Genomic DNA, 24,248 nt, shown 5'->3' on the forward strand with positions numbered 1-24,248 from the left:
GTGAGTCCCATGTCCGCCACGTATTTCGCAAGAGCTGTTTGTGTCCCCCCTCTGCGTGTAGCCCCCGAGCGGTCTAATTCTTCCGACATGACGTCATTGAAGTCCCCCCCCACTATTTGTATCGTATCCGCCGTTTCCAGTAAGATGGACGCTACCTCCCTGAGTGTGCGTGGTTGGAGTTTCGGTGGGGCATATACTGAGATGACGGTAATGCGTTGTCTGTTCCACACTCCCTGTACTCCCACATATGTACCCTGTGTATCGCTCCATGTGCGCGCTACGGTGAAGGGGTGTGTTTTGTTAATTAGTATTGCGGCTCCCCTGGCGCCTGACGTGTAGCCCGCGTGATTCAAGACTTTGTATCTCCCCCTCGCTATGAATGTACATTTTCCCGCCCTAAGGTGAGTTTCTTGCAGGAGGATGAGGTCCGGGGCGGTCCTCTTTATGTATGAATTCACTAATCCCCTCTTTATTTTGGAGCCCAGACCATTAACATTCCAAGTCATAATGGAGATCCCCTTGTGTATACCGTCTGTGTTTGTTAGTGTACCTGCCATACTGTGTAGGTCTTCTGGAGGTCAATAGGCGACCATAGCGGCTGTGTGTGACAGTGTTGACTCCCATTCCTCAGATTGTGCCTCTTTGTGCTGTCCCTTGTCCAACTCCCTCCCCAACTTCCCCAACTTGTTGAAATTCCCCTGTGCCCTCTCCCGCCCCCCACCCCACCTCTCTCCCCTTCCAGACTCGTCCCCATCAAGGTCCAAGCTGTTAGTAGAAGTCGGTCTGTCACCCCCCCCACTCCCTCCCTCTACAGAACTATGGCCCGCAAGAGCCGCCTATAATGGCCCGTGCTGTATCCCCCCCGTCGGGCTTGTACCCCCGACAAGGATATGCACCACTCCTGGGCTCTTGTCCGGACTATGAAAGAACTGTTGTTGCTAACAAGTAAACCGTACCTGAAAACACAAAAAGATTTAACGAATGGAAAAAAAGAAAGAAACAACAACTAAAAGGGTGTTGGCCACTTGCGTGTCATGACCGTGTCCCGGCCGACAATCCAATCATCCACTTCTTCCAGGTTCACGAATGTGAGTCTTGTGTTGTTGGTACTGTGCTGCAGTGTTTGTCGGATACGTCCTGTTCCAACAGCCGGATCTCTGTTTCCAGTGGGTGTAAGGAGCGCTGGTCAGTGTCGGACACCTCGCCCTCCACAACCGAGTCCCTGAGGTGTTCTCCTTCTCCTTCCGCGCATGCCTGGTCCCGTGACCCTTCCTGTGTTCTGTATGCCGTCCTCGACGTCCCGGGTGATTCCGATCTCCCCCTCCTGGATCCTGCCGAGGTGCGTGAATGGTATGGGGTGCCTGTGTATCTCGAGTAAAGTCTCCTGGATCTCCTCCTCTGCTGTTTTGGCGAGCCCCACCGCGCCTTGTCCTGTGCCGCCCTCACCAGCTCCTCTCTCCCTGCCGTTTCCCGACTATTGAAGACCGGTCTCTCCTCCAGCCATTGCCATGCATCCTCCGGATGGCTGAAGAAGTGCGCCTTATCCTTGTAGATGACTTTGAGTTTTGCTGGGAAGAGCAGCATATACGTAATGTTCAGTGATCTCAATTTGACTTTCACCGAGTCAAAGGAGTGCCGCTGCTTCTGGACCTCCTGACTATAGTCCGGAAAAATCATTATGTTGGTGTTCTCAACTCGGATTTCGCCCATTTTCCTCGCTTCCCGCAATATTAAGTCTCTGTCAGCGAAGTTTAGGAATCGTGCGATCACTGGCCTGGGTCTCGCGCCCTCCGGAGGTTTCGCCAGGAGCGCCCTGTGCGCTCTTTCGATCACGAAGCAGGAAGAAAAACGGGCTCCAGGGAAGGTGTCCGTGAGCCACTTGTGCAGGAAGGATGCCATATTGTTCCCCTCGATTCCCTCTCTAAATCCTACGAATCGGAGGTTGTTCCGTCTCTCCCTATTTTCGGCATCATCCACCTTCCAGAGCAGCTGTCTGTGCGACGCCTGGAGCTCCGCCATTTCTCTTCGAAGTGTAGTTATCGAGTCCTCAGCCTCTCCAATGCGTGTTTCAGTCTCAGTCACTCTGGCGGAGAGGTTCTTGAAATCTTGGCGCAGGAGTGTGACCTCAGCGCCCACTTCCCCAATTTTGCCCTCCAACGCGGATCGGGATTCCTGGATATCCGATCTCGACGCCTGGATTGCTGCAAGTAACCTGTCCGTGTCAGTGGCCCCCTCTGCTGCCGTGCCTGGGTTGTCTTTGGATGTCCTTGGCGCCGCGAAGAGATCCAGAGTGCCTTGTTTGGGATGCTTGGGTGGGAGGTCCCTCTTCCCCATCCTGACTGATTCAGTGGTGAGCCCAGCTGTGAGGGATCTGGGCAGAGTGGTTTTAGCGGCCTCCTCGTTGTGTGCCCCACAGGGATCCAGAGTGTCCAGGCACTGCCCGCCGTGCGTCAAATCTCCAGTACCAACTCTTTACGAGGCAGCCCCCCCGTTATCACCTCACTCTGATCGTCCAAGGTGGTGTACTGGGTTGGTGCTCCTCTTCCTCCCCGCCTATCTGGTAGCGGGTATTCCGGCCGTGCGTCTCAAAGTGACCCTCCGCTCTGCCTGACCCACTACACCTCAGTGCTGCACAGTGCGGTGTGCGGCGTCGCCCCTCCGAGTTAGCTGTGGTGGGCCCACCCTATGCAGAGGCACGTCCAGCAAGGTTCCAACTGGCGCCCCTGTCTACACCGCCGCTGGTTGTAATCTCAGCCCTCCCTCAGGGCCCTTCGACAGTGTAGCGTGGATGTTACCTTCTCCCCTGCTCTCCAACCTTGCGCTACACTGCTCCTGCTTCTTCACATGGCTAGCCCTCTCATTGCCACTGGTCTCATCAATAGTGCTTCCTCGGGGCGGTCAGGGGGCGCCTCCCCCAGGTTCGCGTGGCTGCCAGTGCGCGGCGGTCGCCAGTGTTGCCTGCGCGCTCACCCCCGTGGGTCGGCAGTGAGGGCGTGAGGAGTGGGAGGGGGGGAGGGTTATCTGCCACAGTAACCCCTCGTTTCAAGTCAGATGCCCCCACTACCGGCTTCTGTGTGTTTGGGTGCGCAGGGCCGCCTTCTCTCGCACCGCTCACTCACCGAGTGCGTCCGAGGTCGCGGCCGCCATATTGGTAAAGGTGGGCTCTCGGCATCCGCTGCTCCCCCGCTCTAGCCGTAACCAGCGTACCTCCTCCGTGTCTTCGCTGTAGCCGGTGTGGGCAGGGAGGTCCTGTCTCCCGCCGTGGAGACCGCAGGGCTCTTCTCTGGTCGTCAGTCCGGTGTAGCGGCCGCCATGTTGAGTAGGTGCGCCTCGAGTCTCAGCGACACCCGCTGCACCCGGGCCACTCAGCTTGCGGCCCGGCGTCCCTCTCTGGCCCAGTCGAGGAAGCCGCACAGCATGCCACCCTGGGTTCCGGCCCCTCCGCAGTCCGCTCCCGTGCAGCTTTCCTTCATCCGAGCGCCTTCGCTGTGCTCCGACTCTTCGCCCGGCGGGCGGACCTGTAGGCACCCGGGCTTGTACGGCTCTCCGGGCTCGGCTGGTGTCAGTATCCGATGGCGCCTCGTCGCTTACAGGTAGCCTCCTGTTCCTGACGGGATGCGGCACTCTGCCCCGGGCCGTTCACCGCGCCGCCATCTTGTCCGGCCGTTACCCCTTCACCACGGGCGCCGCGTCAAGGTCGGCCAAACTCCCTCTGGAGGCTTCGGTTTCGGGCTTTGTCTCGCTCGTCCCTCTCCAGGCATCCACCGACAGCCAGTGTGTGGTTTTAGGCCAGCGGAGATGTGTAATTAGTCGGATATATAGACGTCGGCCGGGAGCTCCCGGGAGACACGTCTAGCCCTGCATGCTGCTGGCCACGCCCCCCCTTCTGACATTGTTAATCTGGTTTACCTTCTTAATCAGGTAGTTATCCAAGGTGCCCACCCCATGCAGAGTATTCTCACTTTTACCTTTGGCCATCACATAAACTTGTTACTGGCCACTGACTACAAGAAAGATATGTACAAGATGATTACACGAATACTGGCCCCAAATAATCAACACTCTTTACACCTGTATTTGTGAAAGCATGAGCTCACAGGCAGCCTCAAATGGACGATACGTGCGCAACCAAGGTCTCTGGCCCAGGCCAGGCTCTTCAGGCCTCTGAGGGCCACAGAGGGCCCGCCCTTTGCCCGGGCTTAGCCCGGCGCAATCCGCGCGCTATCCCGCGACGCGGGAGGTGTGCTCAAATTTGAAGCGCGTCCGGGCGCGTGGGTAGCGTCGCCTGTGTCCGGCCCCAAAGCAGGGTAGTCTGGGGAGTGTAGTTTCCTCCTCACGCCGACCGCGTCGAACCAGCAGAGCGGCGGCGATAGAAAGAGGAGCCAGGAGCCAGCAGCACCCAAATCAGCAGCAGGAAGAAGCAGGTAAGTTTCTGGGAGTCCCCCAAACAGTCCACGGCGTTAGGATAGCACCCGCTCCACCGGAGGTGTGCTCGAATTTGAAGCGCCTCCGGGCGCGTGGGTAGCGCCGCCTGTGTCCGCCCCCAAAGCAGGGTAGTCTGGGGAGTGTAGTTTCCTCCTCACGCCGACCGCGTCGAACCAGCAGAGCGGCGGCGAGAGGAAGAGGAGCCAGGAGCCAGCAGCACCCAAATCAGCAGCAGGAAGAAGCAGGTAAGTTTCTGGGAGTCCCCCAAACAGTCCACGGCGTTAGGATAGCACCCGCTCCACCGGAGGTGGGCTCGAATTTGATGCACCTCCGGGCGCGTGGGTAGCGTCGCCTGTGTCTGCCCCCAAAGCAGGGTAGTCTGGGGAGTGTAGTTTCCTCCTCACGCCGACCGCGTCGAACCAGCAGAGCGGCGGCGAGAGGAAGAGGAGCCAGGAGCCAGCAGCACCCAAATCAGCAGCAGGAAGAAGCAGGTAAGTTTCTGGGAGTCCCCCAAACAGTCCACGGCGTTAGGATAGCACCCGCTCCACCGGAGGTGTGCTCGAATTTGAAGCGCCTCCAGGCGCGTGGGTAGCGTCGCCTGTGTCCGCCCCCAAAGCAGGGTAGTCTGGGGAGTGTAGTTTCCTCCTGACGCCGACCGCGTCGAACCAGCAGAGCGGCGGCGAGAGGAAGAGGAGCCAGGAGCCAGCAGCACCCAAGTCAGCAGCAGGAAGAAGCAGGTAAGTTTCTGGGAGTCCCCCAAACATTCCACGGCGTTAGGATAGCACCCGCTCCACCGGAGGTGTGCTCGAATTTGAAGCGCCTCCAGGCGCGTGGGTAACGTCGCCTGTGTCCGCCCCCAAAGCAGGGTAGTCTGGGGAGTGTAGTTTCCTCCTCACGCCGACCGCGTCGAACCAGCAGAGCGGCGGCGAGAGGAAGAGGAGCCAGGAGCCAGCAGCACCCAAATCAGCAGCAGGAAGAAGCAGGTAAGTTTCTGGGAGTCCCCCAAACAGTCCACGGCGTTAGGATAGCACCCGCTCCACCGTAGGTGTGCTCGAATTTGAAGCGCCTCCGGGCGCGTGGGTAGCGTCGCCTGTGTCCGCCCCCAAAGCAGGGTAGTCTGGGGAGTGTAGTTTCCTCCTCACGCCGACCGCGTCGAACCAGCAGAGCGGCGGCGAGAGGAAGAGGAGCCAGGAGCCAGCAGCACCCAAATCAGCAGCAGGAAGAAGCAGGTAAGTTTCTGGGAGTCCCCCAAATAGTCCACGGCGTTAGGATAGCACCCGCTCCACCGGAGGTGTGCTCGAATTTGAAGCGCCTCCGGGCGCGTGGGTAGCGTCGCCTGTGTCCGCCCCCAAAGCAGGGTAGTCTGGGGAGTGTAGTTTCCTCCTCACGCCGACCGCGTCGAACCATCAGAGCGGCGGCGAGAGGAAGAGGAGCAAGGAGCCTGCAGCACCCAAATCAGCAGCAGGAAGAAGCAGGTAAGTTTCTGGGAGTCCCCCAAACAGTCCACGGCGTTAGGATAGCACCCGCTCCACCGGAGGTGTGCTCGAATTTGAAGCGCCTCCGGGCGCGTGGGTAGCGTCGCCTGTGTCCGCCCCTAAAGCAGGGTAGTCTGGGGAGTGTAGTTTTCTCCTCACGCCGACCGCGTCGAACCAGCAGAGCGGCGGCGAGAGGAAGAGGAGCCAGGAGCCAGCAGCACCCAAATCAGCAGCAGGAAGAAGCAGGTAAGTTTCTGGGAGTCCCCCAAACAGTCCACGGCGTTAGGATAGCACCCGCTCCACCGGAGGTGTGCTCGAATTTGAAGCGCCTCCAGGCGCGTGGGTAACGTCGCCTGTGTCCGCCCCCAAAGCAGGGTAGTCTGGGGAGTGTAGTTTCCTCCTCACGCCGACCGCGTCGAACCAGCAGAGCGGCGGCGAGAGGAAGAGGAGCCAGGAGCCAGCAGCACCCAAATCAGCAGCAGGAAGAAGCAGGTAAGTTTCTGGGAGTCCCCCAAACAGTCCACGGCGTTAGGATATTACTCAATTAATTGGATTGAGAAGGATAGTGGGGGAATAGAAGAGGGAAAAAAGGTGTGCATTTATATAGTGCTTGCTACCCCTAATGAGGTGTTGAAGCTCTTTTTTGGTGAGTAGCACGCTACTCTGGAACCCATAAAGGATTAGTGACAAATTAGTATAGTGAAATATGAAATTTGAGAAGTGGACATGTTAGTCAATTATTTTGATTGAAAAGGATAGTGGAGGGATAGAAGAGTGAAGGATTTAGACTTTTTTTTGTAGGTCATTGCAATGGTGGGAGGTTTGGGATGAGTACAAAAGGATGTAGAGGGGAAGAGTCATAGGGAAGAGTTTAGAAAGGCTTTTTGGGGGATCAGTAGAGTAAAAGAGGTATCAGATGGTGCAAGGAGGGGTAGAGTAGGAGAGAATCTAGAAAGGGCTATTTTGGGGATCATAGTAGTGGTATGGGGTTTGAGATGAATGGGAGAGTGGAATGTAGAGGATATATTGATAGAGGTATAGGGTGAGAAATAGGGTAGTGCATTGGAAAGAGTAGTAGAAAGAGGCTTGAGATGAGTCTGAGAGTTGAGGTAGAAGATATATTGAGAGAGGTATAGGGTGAGAAATAGGGTAGTGCATTGGATATGCGGAATTAGAAGAAAGTAATAAATATATAGATCCATAAGTACATGGAAAGTTTATAGATGCATAAAGGAAGTAAGCATATGCAGATGAAAGATATTGATAGAGGTATAGGGTGAGAAATAGGGTAGTGCATTGAATATGCTTTTTTGTTTTTGGAGGAAAGTAATAAATATATAGATACAAGTGCATGGAAGGTTTATTGATGCATAAAGGAAGTAAGTATAAGTAGATTCATGATACATTCGATAAACTCTGGTTTTCAAGTGTTGTACTTAATTTTATTTTATTTTTTAAACTTAATTATTCTACATGTTTATACAAAGCAATACACGTATATAGGTAGATATCTATAGTACAAATAAATGCTTATATACAGAGGGATATGCTTTATATTTCTGTTTGTATGGTGCTTATGTGGGGAAGAGCCAATTCTGGAGTAGTTTACTGAAGATAAGGTGGTTGTCGGTGGATCTTATGTTGGGGGGTAAAAAGTTCCACATTTTGGCTGCTTGAACAGAGAAGGATGTGCCACCCATGTTTTTATTCTTGTATCTTGAGATTTTGAGGCGAGGTGCCACTATAGAGCGGCGGTTCCTATGATGAATGTGATTGTTGATTTTTATTCCTGATGAAGAGCGGTCCCATTCCATGTATCGCTTTGTGTATGATACAAAGCAGCTTGAACGTGGATCTTCTGGCAACGGGTAACCAATGCAGGGCTTTCAAGGCAGGGGGGATGTGGTCTCGGGTTTATACATACACATATACACACACAAACATATACACATATACAAACCTACATATATATACACATACATGCATATATATACACTCATATATATGCATATACATATATACATACATACATACACATACTTATGCAGAACATGGGGAAAAGGATGTACAGGAGTAGGGGTTCTCCCCATAAATTTTCAAAAATATGGTGGGGTGCTGGATCACTGGGGACTAGCAGAACTGAGGGCTGGCTGCACACCATGGAGTTTTACAAAGAGTCACAACCCTACCCCGAAGGGGCTCAATGACGAATGATGGACCCTGGCCCAAGGACTGAGCAAAGGTGAGAGGGGAGTAAGTGGAAATGATACACTTTATGAATCGTGCGTAGTCGCTGTAACCAACCTGCTTTCTTGTGGTTCGATTGGTTTGTATGTTAATTAACAACATATGTCAACTTAAATAATAAAATATTCTCCAAAAAAAAGAGTACTAAAATCAATTAACAAATCATGTTATATAACATGTAATATAAAAAAAATAGGTACCGTGTAACGTGTGATATGATCCTATACTGCCTTTTCAGGGTGCTGGTAACATTTATAAATTACTGGGGCTTTGGCATCGTGGATTTGTAAATGTCACCAGAACCCCTCAATGGCAATATAGACGCATATTACACACACCCATAATGTATTCTCTCTACACATTAGCTTTATATTTCTGCTGCTTTTTTGTAGTGTATCCTGCCTTTTTATGTAACAAGAAAGAGTTAACAAACCCAATACCAGTTTTTCACATACGCTTTGAATGTAATGTATGCATGCTAGCTAACCACCTGCACTGACAGCGCAAGACATGACCCTTCACCTGTTTCTCAGGGGTATAATTGTGTCAAGTAACAATCTACATTCCACACCCACCAATTTGTCCTTTCACCTGTCCTTTGGTGGGTCTCAGTTGCCAGGGTCTCATTTCTCTATCACTGGTTGGGTTTACCCATCTTCCCCTTCCATTTCAATGTAGGTAGGTTGTGGGTTCCTTTCTAAATTCGATGCTCAGAGCCCAGAGAAGACCTCACAAGGAGCAAGCATTGGCTGTTCAACCAGGCTACACTCCTGTCAGGGACCCACGCTGCCCCAGCTAAATGTTTGTGTACATCACAACAGCAGGACTTGCCCGCTTTTGTTTTTATTTATTAAGAGGCCGGTAACGACAAGTCACTGTTATGTTGTGCCATATGCTGACGCTATCTCCAGGTGTGTCCCAAGTTATTGCTTTTATTTTTGATAAAGTGCCCGTGCTGCTAGAAAACCAGAGAGGGGCCACACATGACAATTGTGACTCAGGCCCCACAAAAGCTTCTGAAAGGTCCGAGCACAGCTCATACACAATCTTAATAAAAGATACTTCAATTCATTCAACCAATTCACCCGAAGGATAGATGAAGGAACTGTTACCACAGAAAGCACCAATGGCTCCTAAAAATGGGTGCTGTAGACATGCCAGGTGAACCTTGAAATAAACAAAAAGGTACAAAGACTTAAAGGTCTGTTTGCTTTGTTTGTGCAGGAATTGCAAAGGCCTGTGAGCAGAACCTCAGGAAAACGCTGATGTTTGGAGGCAGGTGCGAATTTCCCAGTAGCATGGAGCTGAAGGCCATGGTGGTGAGTTATGAAATATGGCAGGTGTTGCGAACTATATCCGAACCAGAACAATGTGCTATTCATTTAATTAGTCATGATAGGGTAACAAATCAAAATGATCTTTATTCGATTTTAGTCATTTAAAATCACAAATGCATACATATTCATAAAAGTAAATAAAAACATTTGATATATATGTTAATTAAAATACATTATCTAACACAAAGTGCGTAGAGTGTTTTCAAGTAAAGGTAAATTAACCTACAGAGTAATGCATTCCAGACTTTGATCAATGTAAACATTGTACATTAGCACTTTTTCTGGCTCTCAGTGTATATTTCAGAAAACCAGACATAGCACATACAGATAATATACTATCTAAAAATTGTAAATATAAAAACGCTGGTCTGCATTGTCTCCAACCTGCCTGTTTTAACAAAGGGAGGATCCATCTAGTTCTTTCCCTTACATAAAATTTACAAAACAGTGTCACATGGATAGTAGATTGTGGTGACACGTTATCACAGGGGCAAGGAGAGAGTTCTCTAGACCAATCGTTTATTCCTGGAAAACTGACCAGACGATGAAAACTATTAAACCTGAAATGAGTTAAAAGATATCTATCATATCCATCAGTGCAACATAAGAGATATGGTTGAATATCATATGTGGTCAGAGTCATTTGATGTTGAACTACCGTCTCCTTGTTCATCTCCTGGGCAGCTCTAAGTGACTCTAAATGGGTCAAACAGGTTAATTTGAGCTCCTTCCTGGAGATCGAATTCATTTTCTCAGGGGTAAAGTAGTAATCTGGGTGCCCTATATCACTCAGAAACTTTTTAACATAATTCAGCCACGTGTTCTTATTAGCATGGTCCAGATTCATAGAATCCTTAATTAGACATAAGGGATACCTAGCTCACTATGGCAATTAAAAACTGGGGAACTTGCTGGTACAGCTAAAATAAACCTTAAAAAGGCGTTTTCTACACGTTGAATCAAAGACACATCATAAAAGCCCCACACTCTCGCCCCGAATATCGCAATACTTATGCACTTGGCCTGAAAAATTTTAAGAAGAATGCCAGGTGGCCTTTTTCGAATTTTTTGGGCGAAATTGACGAGAGCAGCAGTTGACTTCATAAATAGTAGACTTCCTACTTTTCACCGTTGGGCCCCAGGAGCCCGTATTTGCAAATAAAACACCCAGATAAGTAAAAGTGTTAGTGGAGTCTACCCTTTTATCCCCCAAGGGGAGGCTGTTACATTTATTTCTCCCTCGCCCACAGGTCATAACAATTTATTTGTAGCATTTAATTTCAGGCCTAAGTTATCTATAAAGCCAGAATATGTTATAAGTGCTTTCCGCAAACCTAGTTGCGTGCGGGCCATAAGTACCGCGTCATCAGCGTAGAGGAGGGAGACTATCGACCGTTTGTTGACATATGGGGTTCCTGCGCCATTCCTTCAAGCTCCTTCTCCAAAGCGTTAGTATATAGAGTAAAAAGGAACGACGCAAGCACACAGCCTTGTCGCACCCCCCTATCCACAGTGAATGGCGCGGTGCATTCCCCATTAGAGCCATAGCGCACCTTAGCAGTAGCCCCAGCATATAATTGGACCAGCACCTGAGTGGTCCATGAGTGGTACGTTACCTGTTAATACGTCTTTGGCAGTCTACGCGGCACCCCGTTACACTCACCTACTCCCTGCTGACGAGAGGCAACTACCTCGAAACACGTGTCCAGGGATGGCTAATGCTACACTTACTTTCTTTCAACACTGTGGCACAGGCGTACTCGCCTTCGCCACTACATGGACCATAGATCCTTGGGGCAACTTGCTGGTAAGACGAGCAGTGTGCGGCCAATTGGATGTGTTATAATTGTTTTAAAAACTGGATCAATACCGGGTCAACCTTCATATTTGATAATACTGCACAATTTGTTATGTATCACACAGTCGAATGCGGCTGTTAAATCTACAATCTCCACATAGAGTTTCCCACCCTTTGCCTGCATGTACTTTCCGATTAAAATATTTAGATTTAAGACTTGCTCGTTTATCCCCAACCCTTGTCTAAAACCATATTGCACATCGCTTATTATGTTATTTTCATCAGCCCAAGATTGTAATTTGTTCAAGATAACCCTTCCCATAACCTTCATTAAAGAATTGAGTAGGGATATCTGGCGATAACATGCCAGCTTATCTCGTTCCCCTTTTTTAAAAATCGGGACAATTACTGACTCCGACCATGTTTTTATGAAGCCCTTTGCACAACTGGCTTGAAAAACCCTGGTTATCAAAGGTGACCAGAGTAGTGGGATGGATTTAAATAAGTCGATGGGAAGCCCATCAGGTCCAGGGGCCTTGCCACCCCTGCTTGCATTTATTGCCTCAATCACCTCAATGTGGGAAATTTGTAATAAAAGTAGTGGGGTTTTCCCGGGGGGTTCAAAAATCAGGAGTGTTTTCCTTATGCCCCTGGATGCTGTAAACCTTTGAGAAGAAATCTACCCATGTTTTTTCATCTATTGCTACTGCAATAGTCGCAACATCCTTGGATTTAAAAAATGGCGCATTTACTGCCCGCCAGAACAAGGTACAATCTTTACTCAGTGATGCATCTTGGAGTGCCGACCATGCTTGGTTTTTCTGATGGATACATCTGCCAGTGGATTCCTCACCTTGTGAATATCCCCTGCGCCAGCAACATTCGGAAACTTTTGTAGCAGTCCACGCCGATGAGGTCGAAGACGACGTCACAGAGGCACGGCACCGCTCGCGACTCCGCTGACGTCACCGGCTCTCCCAACGTGAAGTGTATCCATTTTGTCTAGAGAGGTGAACGCCCTGTGTCCAGACCAATTTATTATTTATTCGCTGGAAGATACATCTTGCAATATTAAATCAATACTTAGGGGCAGATGATCACTCATAGTGTTTAAGTGAGTTTTAAAATTTGCTATCCAGTTTGCATAGCAATTTGGGACAATAATTAAAATCTATTATAGATTGGCAGCCTCTACCTATAAAGGTGTAGTCAAAATCCACTCTAGGGGTACACAATCGGTTTGCAAAGCCGAGGTCATGAGTAAACAGAAGTTCATTAAACTTTTCTCCCCGTTCCGAATGGTCGAAATGTATTATTGGGTCGTCCTCTTCAGTCGTTAAACCACAGGCGCTTGACCCTAATTTAGAGCATAGATTTACATTAAAATCACCCCCCCAAATGGTAATCATATCTATGCGATTCCGAATTCTCAGTTTGCCAATATATTCACTAAGCTGCCTTAAAATGTCCCCCAGATGGCCCTTCTCTATGTTATTATAAAAGTTTATCCCTGTTAAAATACAATTTGGGACCAATCAGTCCTATCTGAAAAAAAATTGTAGATTTTATCGGGGAACATTTTTGCACCTCCAGTAAGTTTGAAATGTAGATGCAGAGCCCCCCCTTATGTCTACCGTAATTCGATTGAATTGCCTGCGTATGGTATGTCTTATATCCTTCAATATGGATTTCCTCTGCCAGCCAGGTCTCCTGAAAACACAAGCTATCAAATCTATCAATAAAATCAAACCAAGCTATATTATTTTCTTTACTCCGAAGGCCAGCCACGTTCCAAAAAAGCACACTAATAGCCATCTGGGTATTTAGTTCGTTCATGCTTGTTGTTTCTATGGCAGTTTCAATCTGGCAAGCCAGTTCGTGCCCCATGCGTTCATCACAACTAGGAACACTGAGCTGGCTTGACTCTAATGAACCACTAGTTCTAATCCCCGGGCCAACATCACCTTCCTTTATGTCCGTGTACTCTATCCTGCCAGAATTCAGACTTATATTTATGTTAGTCCTACCATCCTCATAATCCTTTAGGTTATCATTCTCCCTAGGATCAGCCATCTGTCCTCTCTTAACCAGCAGTCAATCATTCTCATCTAACGATTGGACGCTTTCGAATCTATTTAACACCTCCAGGTTATAATTCACTTGAGAAGATAGCTGTGGTCTACGATGGGTTTCATGTCGCCTATCAGTCCAACTCGGTTGATAAAAGAAACCTAATGGGAGGACATTCATACCTATTTCGGTGATGTTCATTTCCTCTACTCTATTCAACACTTCCCTAACCAAGGATGGTAAGCCAAGAGAGAGGACAACGCAGTCGCCTCTAAAGGCGTTATAACATTTTCCTACCCAAGGCACACGCCTTACCATTTTAAAGGCCCTAAACATTTCCATAGTCAGTCCAACTCTATTCCCCAAGCAGCGAATAGCATTATTTCTCAATGTAGTCCATGTTTCGAGTTCTCCTGGCTTAAGAACCGGGACGTTTGCCAGGATCACTGTAAAGGGGTTGCTGCCCGGGGAAGATCAAGGTTGAATATCTGACGTGGACATTCGTGGAGTTTAGGAGTGACTAGGCTAGAACTAGTTTGCGTTTCATGTGCTAGTCCGCCTCCCTGTCATCTCTTCGATGTTCTCTTCCCTAGTGTGCATGCTTCTCCTGCATCTCTTGTAACGCTATTATGTGTACCTACAGCGGTGTTCTTATGTACCCTATCTCTATCCGTTGGTTTTTTGGGCATTTCTGAGGGTTTGTTAGTAGAGTTTAGGCTTTGGCAACTAGTTATAGTGGCTGAGTTATTAGTAATGCCTAGTCTTAGTGGGCTCTTATTCAATGTGATTGGGTTCTGATTGTCCATAATCTTCTCTAGTCCTTTTTCGATTCGGTCTAATCTAGCTTCCAAGCTACCTATATGTAGTTTAACATAGCTTGTTAGTTCTATAAGTAAGTTTTCCATTTAATACTATCAGTTAGGGGTTGTGCGCTACTTTTATATTTTGAGCGTGGAGTGTTATCTTTTCCCTTTTGTTTCTGGAAATTACCTTTTTTCCCCTGTTTTTGAATCAGGATGTTTTTGGGGAGACCGCTATCAAGGTTGAGCCTGATGAAGTTCTGCCTGAGTATTGTCAGTGAACTTTGGCAACTTTGAATTACACTGCCTTTTTGAAGGGGGTAAGGTGTCAATATCCTGATCACTGACTGAAGCATCATCAATATTATCATTTGCGACTTGGATGCAACCATTTCTGCTCAGCCCTGTACTCTGGATTTCTGGTGGGCATTTCTCCACAGTCCCTTTACAGGAGGTACTTTGTTCTTGAATTTTTTCTTGGTTATTCCCTGTTAACCCCTGCGCTTCTACACCTAATGACTCCTCTACTGAGGAGATCTGCTTTTCCATAACACCCACTGCACCCGTAAGGTAGTTTAACAGAGTAATTTTCACATCTTTAGGATTGCTACACTGTTTGTCAGACTTGGTGCAGGGTAGTTTTCTTTTCCCCATTTTCGGCCTCCAAACTATACTCTGCCACAAGAAAACAATGTCCACAAACAATGGTTAGGAGTAAGCATAGAGTTCAAATTGGATTAATAAAATAACGCCTTCACTCGTGATGTACCGGTGTCTTCAGGCAACAAATAAAAAGCTTGATGTAATCGTGAACAGTAGGACAGTACCTTGTATAGTTATAGTCGATTATGCCACGCGATTCCAGTGATAGATAAAAGGGAGGTGGCCCAGCCCAGCCTCTTCCGGCCTCGGACGGGCGCAGATGGGCACGCCCGTGCACGTCCCACGCTGCGGGAGGGCTACTCGGCACTTATCACACCTCCCGGCGCCTGCGATGACGTCCCCAGTAAGCGTCTAACAGTGCCTGCTGAGGATTGCAGTCTTTGTGTGTGGTGCCGTTCCCCTCACGGCGGGGCCTGGGAGTAATCCGTCGGTGAGCCTGTGTGATGAAGAGCTGTTCCCTTCACGGCTGACTGACGGATTTGAAGAAGCCGTTCCCCTCACGGCAGTGGTAACAGGCAAGTGAGCGCATCCCACGCTGCGGGAGCGCTACTCAGCACTTATCACGCCTCCTGCGCCTGCGATGACGTCCCCAGCAAGCATCCAACAGTGCCTGCTGGGGATTGTAGTCTTTGTGTGTGGTGCCGTTCCCCCCACAGCGGGGCCTGGGAGTAATCCACGGGTGAGCCTGTGTGATGAAGAGCCGTTTCCTTCTCGGCTGATTGATGGATTTGGAGAAGCTGTTCCCCTCACGGCAGTGGTAACAGGCAAGTGTAGGGTAACAAAATATTGTATCCATTTTGTACTTTTTCTCTGGAATTAAAATAAAAGCATTTGCAGTGCGGTTGCTCAACAACTCACCCATTGTCCACGAAAGGATAATGCAGTTGACGAAAATGCGCTAATTTCTTGTATAGCAGGTGGCTCGTACCATCTCGATCTGCAGGGATTTTAAAATATAGTAGTTGCCTATGATGGTATATAAGGCAGAAAGATTTGGACCCCTATGCTCAGCACAAAAAAGTTGATGGGTAGGTGTGGCAGTCGAAGATGGTGTTTTGGGTGGGTTAATGGCAGTCACAGAGTGTTGCTGAGGTAAGGTACCTGATTTGAACTCTCATGGCAGACAGAAGTCAGAGCACAGAGGATCGCGTGAAGAAAGTAGCAGTCTAACTAAGTGCAGTCAAAAGAGCACAATTCCAATAACATTGTTTTTTAATGGTGTATATGGTTCCTCTTCACACATTCCTTATAGGAAGAGATGACTGGTCGACTTCTTGGGGCCTTCCGGCCACATAAGGACATTTATTATCATCACTAGTCACAGTAGCAGCAGCAACGAGCAGACAGAAGGGCACTGTGTTCTATTGGCAGCACACACTAAGTATGGAGCCAGACAGGATCCTTTCTTCTGCTGGCATCTTTTCAGGTTCCTAGCATGAGGGTAATGACAGGCCACAGCCCTACAGAAGAACAAATAAATGAGACAGCCTAACCTTTTGGAAACTTCCACTGGCTGAGTGTAGGCCCAAAGTTTTTTTTGCAGTTTTTTATAGCGCAAATTTGTCCCAAAGGCATCAGAGAACTTTACATGAGCACCAGATTATATTGCACGCGGTTTTATTTTTGAGGCACAGGGAGATTACGTGATTTTTCCAGAATGACAGGATGTTGAGCCCATGCCAGAACTTGAACCTGGTTTCCCTGTTCCACAGTCAGCAGCTTTGGCCATTAAGCCACATCTCCTCACATCACAAGGCTCATTCATCTCTTATCCCCATAATGACTCAAGAAATCCAGACCATCTCCGAGGAAGAAGGGAGTTCGTACCTGTGGGTACAAAGAACACCGGAGGGAGCACGCATCCCTTGGTGTTGTCAGGAGGATTATCTAACAAGGGGAACTAATTAGTTTCTAATGCGGTGCTCTCTTTTTTCCCTTCCACATGTAAGTGATCAAGGCTCCCCCAATCAGGGCTGTTCCCAGACCATAGCTTAAATAAGTGGGCTCCTCACAGAAGTGATTTTTGTGTAACTATGCCCAGCACATCTAGGGTAAAGAAAGGAATGAAGATGAGCAATTAAAATATCATCAATTACAGCAGCCGGATCAAGAGATCATGGGGCATTTCATCTTTTAAAGTAAACACTTCTGACAGTCTCCATTAGCTTTAGAAGAAAGACTGCATGAGTCATCTTCAGTTGAATGAGCTCCTGGTAGATGGCCAAACAATCTCCCAGCCCTTATGGTCCTGTGATGCAGTGTGCTGACACAGCTGAACTAGATACAACAACTAAGCACATAGTTCATCAGTTACTGTGTTGGTGGACTAATGTGCAAGGATTGCTGTGATTGACTGAAGGTCAGAGGCACTCCTAGACACCAAGAGAGGAAGAATCTAACAGAAGGACAGTAAGCAGATATGAACAAATTCTGCTTATGAGGATTTATGCACATCTGATTCCGTTACGTGAAAAATAAATATGTGAGTAGAGTAGAAACAACTATGAACATACACTATCCTTTAGAAAGAAGATTGGAAGCAGTAGGCATTCATCGACTAACTGGAGCAAGCTATCCATGCCTTCACATGTGTCAGACAACACTGAGTCCACACACAGCTATCAAGTGTATAACCATCGATGTAAGAATTGAGAACCCCAAGCATTAAACCACCATTACGCTTTCTAATGCCTTTTGTGCATTCTTTCAGATGACAGAGTCAAGGTTTTTCCAAGAGGGCTATATTTAGCTCACTGAATTTAATGCATCATTTTGTTAAAAAAAGAGACTGAGGGCCTGATTTAGAGTGTGGTGGACAGCTTACTTTGTCACAAACTTGATAGATATTCCATCCACCGTATTACAAATGCCACTGGATATAATGCACTTGTAATACGGTGGACGGGATATCCTTAATGTTTGTGATGGAGTAACCCCTCCGCTGAACTCTAAATCAGGCCCTGAGTGACTAACTGTAGAAACTTTTATCCGTGGGTGATAGGAGTAGTTCAGCACACAAACATTCTGAGCATGCAAGAACAAGAACACATGTATTTGACATAAGATTACTGACCAGAAAGAAAGGCAACCATTTCACTTGGGACATGGTACTGAGAAGCACTAGGAAGTGTGTTTATCTAAATAAACTGTTCAGTTTGTTTTACTTTCCAACTATTGACCATCAGCTTGACCAGATTTCAAACTGCTTTGTGGAAGCCCAGCAACTTCTCCACTCTTCCCAATTGGGTTTTAGATCGGGACACAGTACGGAGTCCACCCTCTTGGGGGTCACAGAACATCTTAAACGACTCCTGGATGAAGGCGTAGCAGCCGCGCTGATCCTGCTGAATCTTAGAGCGGCCTTTGATACAGTGTCCCACTCCATCCTTGTGGACAGATTGATGATCTTAGGGTTTAAGGGAACAGCCCTAGCTTGGCTGACCTCTTACTCGAAAGATAGGTAATTTCAAGTTTTTGTATCAGATACAAGATCTTGTGCCCTGACCTCAGGTGTACCTCAGGGTTCTGCATTGATTCCTATGCTGTTCAACCTTTATGTGCGCCCTTTTGCGGATGTGGTTGAGAGCTGTGGTTTGACATTGTTTTCCTACGCATACGACACACAAATAATTTTCTCTATGTTTTCCTCACAGGGGTACAACCCTGATTCCCTTAACCTTGGTCTTAGATGGGTTGCTTCCTGGAGGGAAAGCAACTCGGTGATAAACCGAGGTTATAGTTTTAGGCAGGAATCCACAGCTTTGGGTCCCAGAATATTGGCCTGAGTCTCTGGGGGCTCTTCCAACTCCATCCCCCAAAGTTAAAAGCGTGGGACTCTACCTGGATGAGACTCTTTCTATGCATCCCCAAGTGGTCAAAATGGCATCCACCTGTTTCGCCGTGATGGAGTGAGGAAAATTATTTGGATCATTCCATGTACAGGATAACACCAGGTGATGGCTGGGTAAAATAGGCGCACACAACACAATATTGGTACAAAATAATGTTTAGTCTACAAAAAGGAGCTAAAGGGGCAGAGAACAGGTCATCCCCCACTCAATGCATTGTATACAACAAAGACCTGTTCACACTGTGAACCAGTATTTCATACATCCGGATTATTGGCCATAAACATTAGACCCTCATTTGTAGCTTGCGATTCTGTCGTCTAAGCTATTCTACGGTGTGGTTCTTTAAAAAGAAGATAGAGACAAATTGCCTACGAGGAATGTCAATTTGACTGTTTATGTATAATAACCTTATGTCTCCCACCCCCAAATGTGGTGAAAAAAGGTGAAAAAAGAGTGAACAGGAGTGTTGGTGCCTCACGGTAGCGCCACCAAGGAGGGTTAAGCAGGATGGTACTCGCCTGCTACCTCAATTTCTCATCATCAGCTACCAACACTCCAACAGCAAGAAATTGTGCATGAAGCTAGTGATGAACTAAATAGGTGCTAGGATGTGTTTTGAATAAAGAAGAAAAGAAGCTGTGCTAGAAATATGTGCACCGTCTCAAAGAACCCCCTAAGTGATATATATTAATATCAGAGAAAGAGCTAAATCACACTGGCTTGCATACTTTATTCTCAGCTGCGTGAAAGCTCGTATGTTAAAATGCCGACATGTTTCGTTACCATCGGACACACTCACGGTAACTTCTTCAGGGCTTGGGGTCTGTTCATTTATCCCTGCACCTTTGTTTGTCGTTTAAAAACAATTCTGTGGGAGACAAAAGAGAACATACACACACACAACAACATGGCTAGGTTGGTAACCTGTTAAAATAGGGCAAGTCTCGTATGTAGTCTTGAAGACCCCCCCCATAAGGCATATATTTACCAGGATGTAGCCCAACATGGGCATACCTTTACCCTTGGGACCTTGCGGCTCTGTGTGCGCGTTCAAGGCATCCCTTGTACCACTCCAAACGTGAGTCTGTAATGTATAACACATGATGAGAAATGTAAGCTGGTTCTCGTTTTTATATCTCATTCATGGGTACAAACTGATCTATCCCCTTCCCATCTCAAGCGATGCCTCCACATCTCAGAAAATCATTTTTGATCAGTGCCTTACTTTTAACATCACCCTTTAAAATAGTTCCCTTCCAAATGGACAACCTTCTCCCCACTACCTCGTTGTAAACCACATCCAAATCTCCACTACTTAGCCTGTCTCAAGTTCAATTCTCCCAGACTCACACCATCTGTCACCACTCACCGTGTAACTGTTCGTAACTGGCGTTGACTCAGCCCAGGAACAACACGATCGTTACACGGCGCTCTTTAAAAGCGTAATCACGCGTACCATGTGACTGTACTGCGCTGACAAGGGAGCTCATCAATGAAAATGGAGCGCCATTTTGGAATGGGCGAATAAAAGTTCGGCTCACTATGACAATATACGTTATTATTAGTTTACTCCGTATTATAGTAGCCTAGCCCTTCCATTGCACGAGTTATATGTCATCTATTAAATCTGCTTTTCGTCCTGTGGTGATGTGAATGCTCGATGTGGTATGAAAAGGGGGCTCTGTGTGATGCAAAAAGTGCCATTTGACTATGCTACGCTAATGAGGGAGCTCGAAAAAGCGGAGCGCCATTTTGGAATGGGCAAATAAAGGCTCGCCGTGAGGCTCTACATTGATGTTAATTTACTCAATATTCTTCCCGTTTAGCCCTTCCATTATACCAGTTTAGTGTCATTTACTCAGTCTACCTTTTATAATGTTCGATGTAGTATTTAAAGGAGAGACTCAGTATGACACAAAAAGTGCAGTGACCATTTTCCAATAGGGAATGTCTTATTATGCTTGTCTGCACATAATGGCATGTTTACTTTGCCGAGTATCCAAGGTGATGTACTTCCTAGGTTACTCCTGTAGGTGTATTTACAAATGTTGATCCCTCCCAATTGCGGATAAAGTGTACCGAGGCTCCGATAATCAATAGTCAAGGTTTGAGTATACTAGAATGGCGTTACTGGCACCATTGATTCATTTATGCCATGTACTGCATGTATACTCCTTACCCTGTTGGTATAGCCTCTGTGTTCTATTGAGCGATCATGCAATCACCTTACTCCATTCTATAAGGTCATTCAATCCATTCTGGTCCACTCCCTCTTGATAAATCCACCGTGCTTCCCTGTTACTTAGTCTGGATTCAATACTGTATTGATCACCTGTGACTTTTTCAAGGACTACCCAGCGCACTTCTTGCGCAGTATGTTTTTGCATTTGAAAATGTTGCACCAATTTGGTGCTCAATTTTCCTGCACGGAGTGTGCTCAGATGTTCCTGTATTCTTGTTTTTACCTTCCTGGTGGTAAGGCCGATGTAGTGGAGCTCACAGGGGCATGTCAATCTGTATATTACATGCGAGGTATTACAGTTGCTGAATTTATTTAGAAACCAGGTCTTGTTGTTTTTAAGAGTAACACTTTTGGTTGGTGATGTAAATACGCACACGGAGCAATTACCACATGGGTAATGCCCGGAAGGGATATTGGTTTCACGTGGATTAATTTTGGGTCTAGTGTGGACCAGCCGGTCCCGAATGTTTGCAGACCTTTTAAATGCGAAACGAGGAGGGGGCATCTGCATATTGGTGGTACTGAGGAGATGCCAATGCTTCCGGATGATTTGCCTGATTTTCGTGGACAGTGGTCCAAAAGTAGTGACCACTGGGATGCATTCTCCTTTCTCCTTCTTGGTCTTTTCCAACAGGGCTGCACGGGGGGTGTTATATGCCCGTTTTTTAGCCTGTCGTATGACCTTCCTCGGGTAAGCTCGATCCTGTAGCTTAGTAGCCAGGATGTTTGATTGTGTGGAGTATTCCTGTGTGGTGGAACAGTTTCGGCGGTATCTCAGAAACTGTCCCACAGGTAGGTTGTCCCGAAGGGCCCTCGGGTGATAGGAGCTATAGTGTAGGAGAGAATTTCTGTCCGTTGGTTTATGGTGGACCGTGGTCACCAACCTGTCACCCTCAGCTAGGATATCTAAGTCCAAATAGACTGCTCTGGTTTTGCTTACTTCCCAGGTGAACTTTAAGCACTCATCCAAACCATTGAGCCAAGCAAGGAATTCATTTAATTCTTCCTCGGTCCCCTCCCATATGCAAAGTATATCATCTATGTATCTCTTCCAGAGGACAATGTTCCTCTGGAAGAGATTAGTGTCTGTATTGATGTGGTAAGCTTCGAACTGGCCCACATAAATGCAGGCCAGACTGGGGGCGAATGTAGCCCCCATCGAAGTCCCCGACACTTGGAGATATATCTGTTCTTTACAAGAGAAGAAGTTTTGGGTCAATGCAATTTCTATGCATTGAAGGACAAAGGTTTGGGGGCAATCATAAAACCATTCAGAGTCCCTCAGGGCACGCGCCGCTGCCACCAGCGTGGCCTCCTGAGGGATGCTGGTATACAGCGACTCTATGTCGATGGTAATTAGAAATTGGTTTACTGGGTTGTAAGAAACATTCTCCAGAATTCTCAATATGTCCGTGGTGTCCTGGACATATGAGGGTTGGGTGATGACACATTCCCTGAGAAAATAGTCTGCAAACTGGGATAGAGGTTCTAGTAGTGACTGGATGCCGGAGACAATAGGTCGTCCGGGCGGGGGCTGTTGTTTTTTATGAATTTTGGGTACGATATAGAATGCCGGCATCCTCGGTTTTGTGTTAATCAGGAATTCGGCTTCCCTGTACGTAACCCATTTCTTTTCTTTAGCCTCAGTAACCAACTGGATAATGGTCGTCTGCAAGTCATTAGTAGGATCCCGTGCTAGAGGTCTATAATTGCTGCGGTTCCCCAGCAGCCTGGCCACCTCTGTGTCGTAGTCAAGTGTGTCCATCACTACGACCGCCCCGCCTTTATCGGCTGGCTTGATGGTAATTGTTTGGTTGTTTTGTAGGCTTGTTAATGCCTGCCAGTCTTTAGAGCTCATATTGCTATAATCCACAGTTTGCATACTTTGTTCAATTTTACCAATCTCTTGTAGAATCTTTTGTTCAAACACCACAGTTTCTGGGCCTGTTGTGTTACCCGGAGGGCAAAACTGAGAAGGACGCCGCAAATTTGTGCAAAAATTGGATGTGTCCTCCTTTTCCTTCCCAGCAAAGAACTTTTTAAGTTTTATCTTCCTCATTAGGCCGTACAGTTCCGCCCGCAGTTGGAAACCATCATGGCGTGGGGTGGGGACAAATCCCAACCCCTTGTTGAGTATAGTGGATTCCGCCTCTGTAAGAGAATAATGAGAGAGATTCACCACAATGTTGTTGACCTTGGCAATTACAGGGGTGTTCTGCCTCTGCTGCGGGTAATTCTGGGGGAGAAGGCCTGCCAGGTTGAGTTCGGGTTCTGCCGAGCCCGGCCCCGTCCCCGGCCTCTGTAGTTGTTCCCCCTCTGGTCTCCCGTGTTGAGTGTTTGTTGACCTAAAAAAACCCTGAACATAGCTCCTAGATCCTCATTAGATCTCTCTTGAGGATTAAACCTAACCCTAGGATTGGAAGTTGTTGTTTGGGCACCAGTTTCTTCATCCTCGCTACTTGTATTATCACACAGAGCCGCAAGGTCCCAAGGGTAAAGGTATGCCCATGTTGGGCTACATCCTGGTAAATATATGCCTTATGGGGGGGGTCTTCAAGACTACATACGAGACTTGCCCTATTTTAACAGGTTACCAACCTAGCCATGTTGTTGTGTGTGTGTATGTTCTCTTTTGTCTCCCACAGAATTGTTTTTAAACGACAAACAAAGGTGCAGGGATAAATGAACAGACCCCAAGCCCTGAAGAAGTTACCGTGAGTGTGTCCGATGGTAACGAAACATGTCGGCATTTTAACATACGAGCTTTCACGCAGCTGAGAATAAAGTATGCAAGCCAGTGTGATTTAGCTCTTTCTCTGATATTAATATATATCACTTAGGGGGTTCTTTGAGACGGTGCACATATTTCTAGCACAGCTTCTTTTCTTCTTTATTCAAAACACATCCTAGCACCTATTTAGTTCATCACTAGCTTCATGCACAATTTCTTGCTGTTGGAGTGTTGGTAGCTGATGATGAGAAATTGAGGTAGCAGGCGAGTACCATCCTGCTTAACCCTCCTTGGTGGCGCTACCGTGAGGCACCAACACTCCTGTTCACTCTTTTTTCACCTTTTTTCACCACATTTGGGGGTGGGAGACATAAGGTTATTATACATAAACAGTCAAATTGACATTCCTCGTAGGCAATTTGTCTCTATCTTCTTTTTAAAGAACCACACCGTAGAATAGCTTAGACGACAGAATCGCAAGCTACAAATGAGGGTCTAATGTTTATGGCCAATAATCCGGATGTATGAAATACTGGTTCACAGTGTGAACAGGTCTTTGTTGTATACAATGCATTGAGTGGGGGATGACCTGTTCTCTGCCCCTTTAGC

At 47.4% G+C, this 24,248-nt stretch overlaps 1 protein-coding gene across 1 annotated transcript in view; it reads left to right on the plus strand.

Moving 5' to 3' along the window:
• Positions 1-24,248, plus strand: part of MYO15A (myosin XVA) — a 1,126,038-nt gene that overhangs the window by 968,065 nt on the left and 133,725 nt on the right. Inside the window, exon 60 of the mRNA XM_085631315.1 lies at positions 9,372-9,466. Within this exon, the coding sequence (XP_085487441.1) occupies positions 9,372-9,466 (95 nt within the window). The remainder of the gene's footprint in view (positions 1-9,371; positions 9,467-24,248) is intronic.

Source organism: Triturus cristatus, chromosome 10 (genome assembly GCF_964204655.1).
Source record: "Triturus cristatus chromosome 10, aTriCri1.1, whole genome shotgun sequence".
NCBI lineage: Eukaryota > Metazoa > Chordata > Amphibia > Caudata > Salamandridae > Triturus > Triturus cristatus.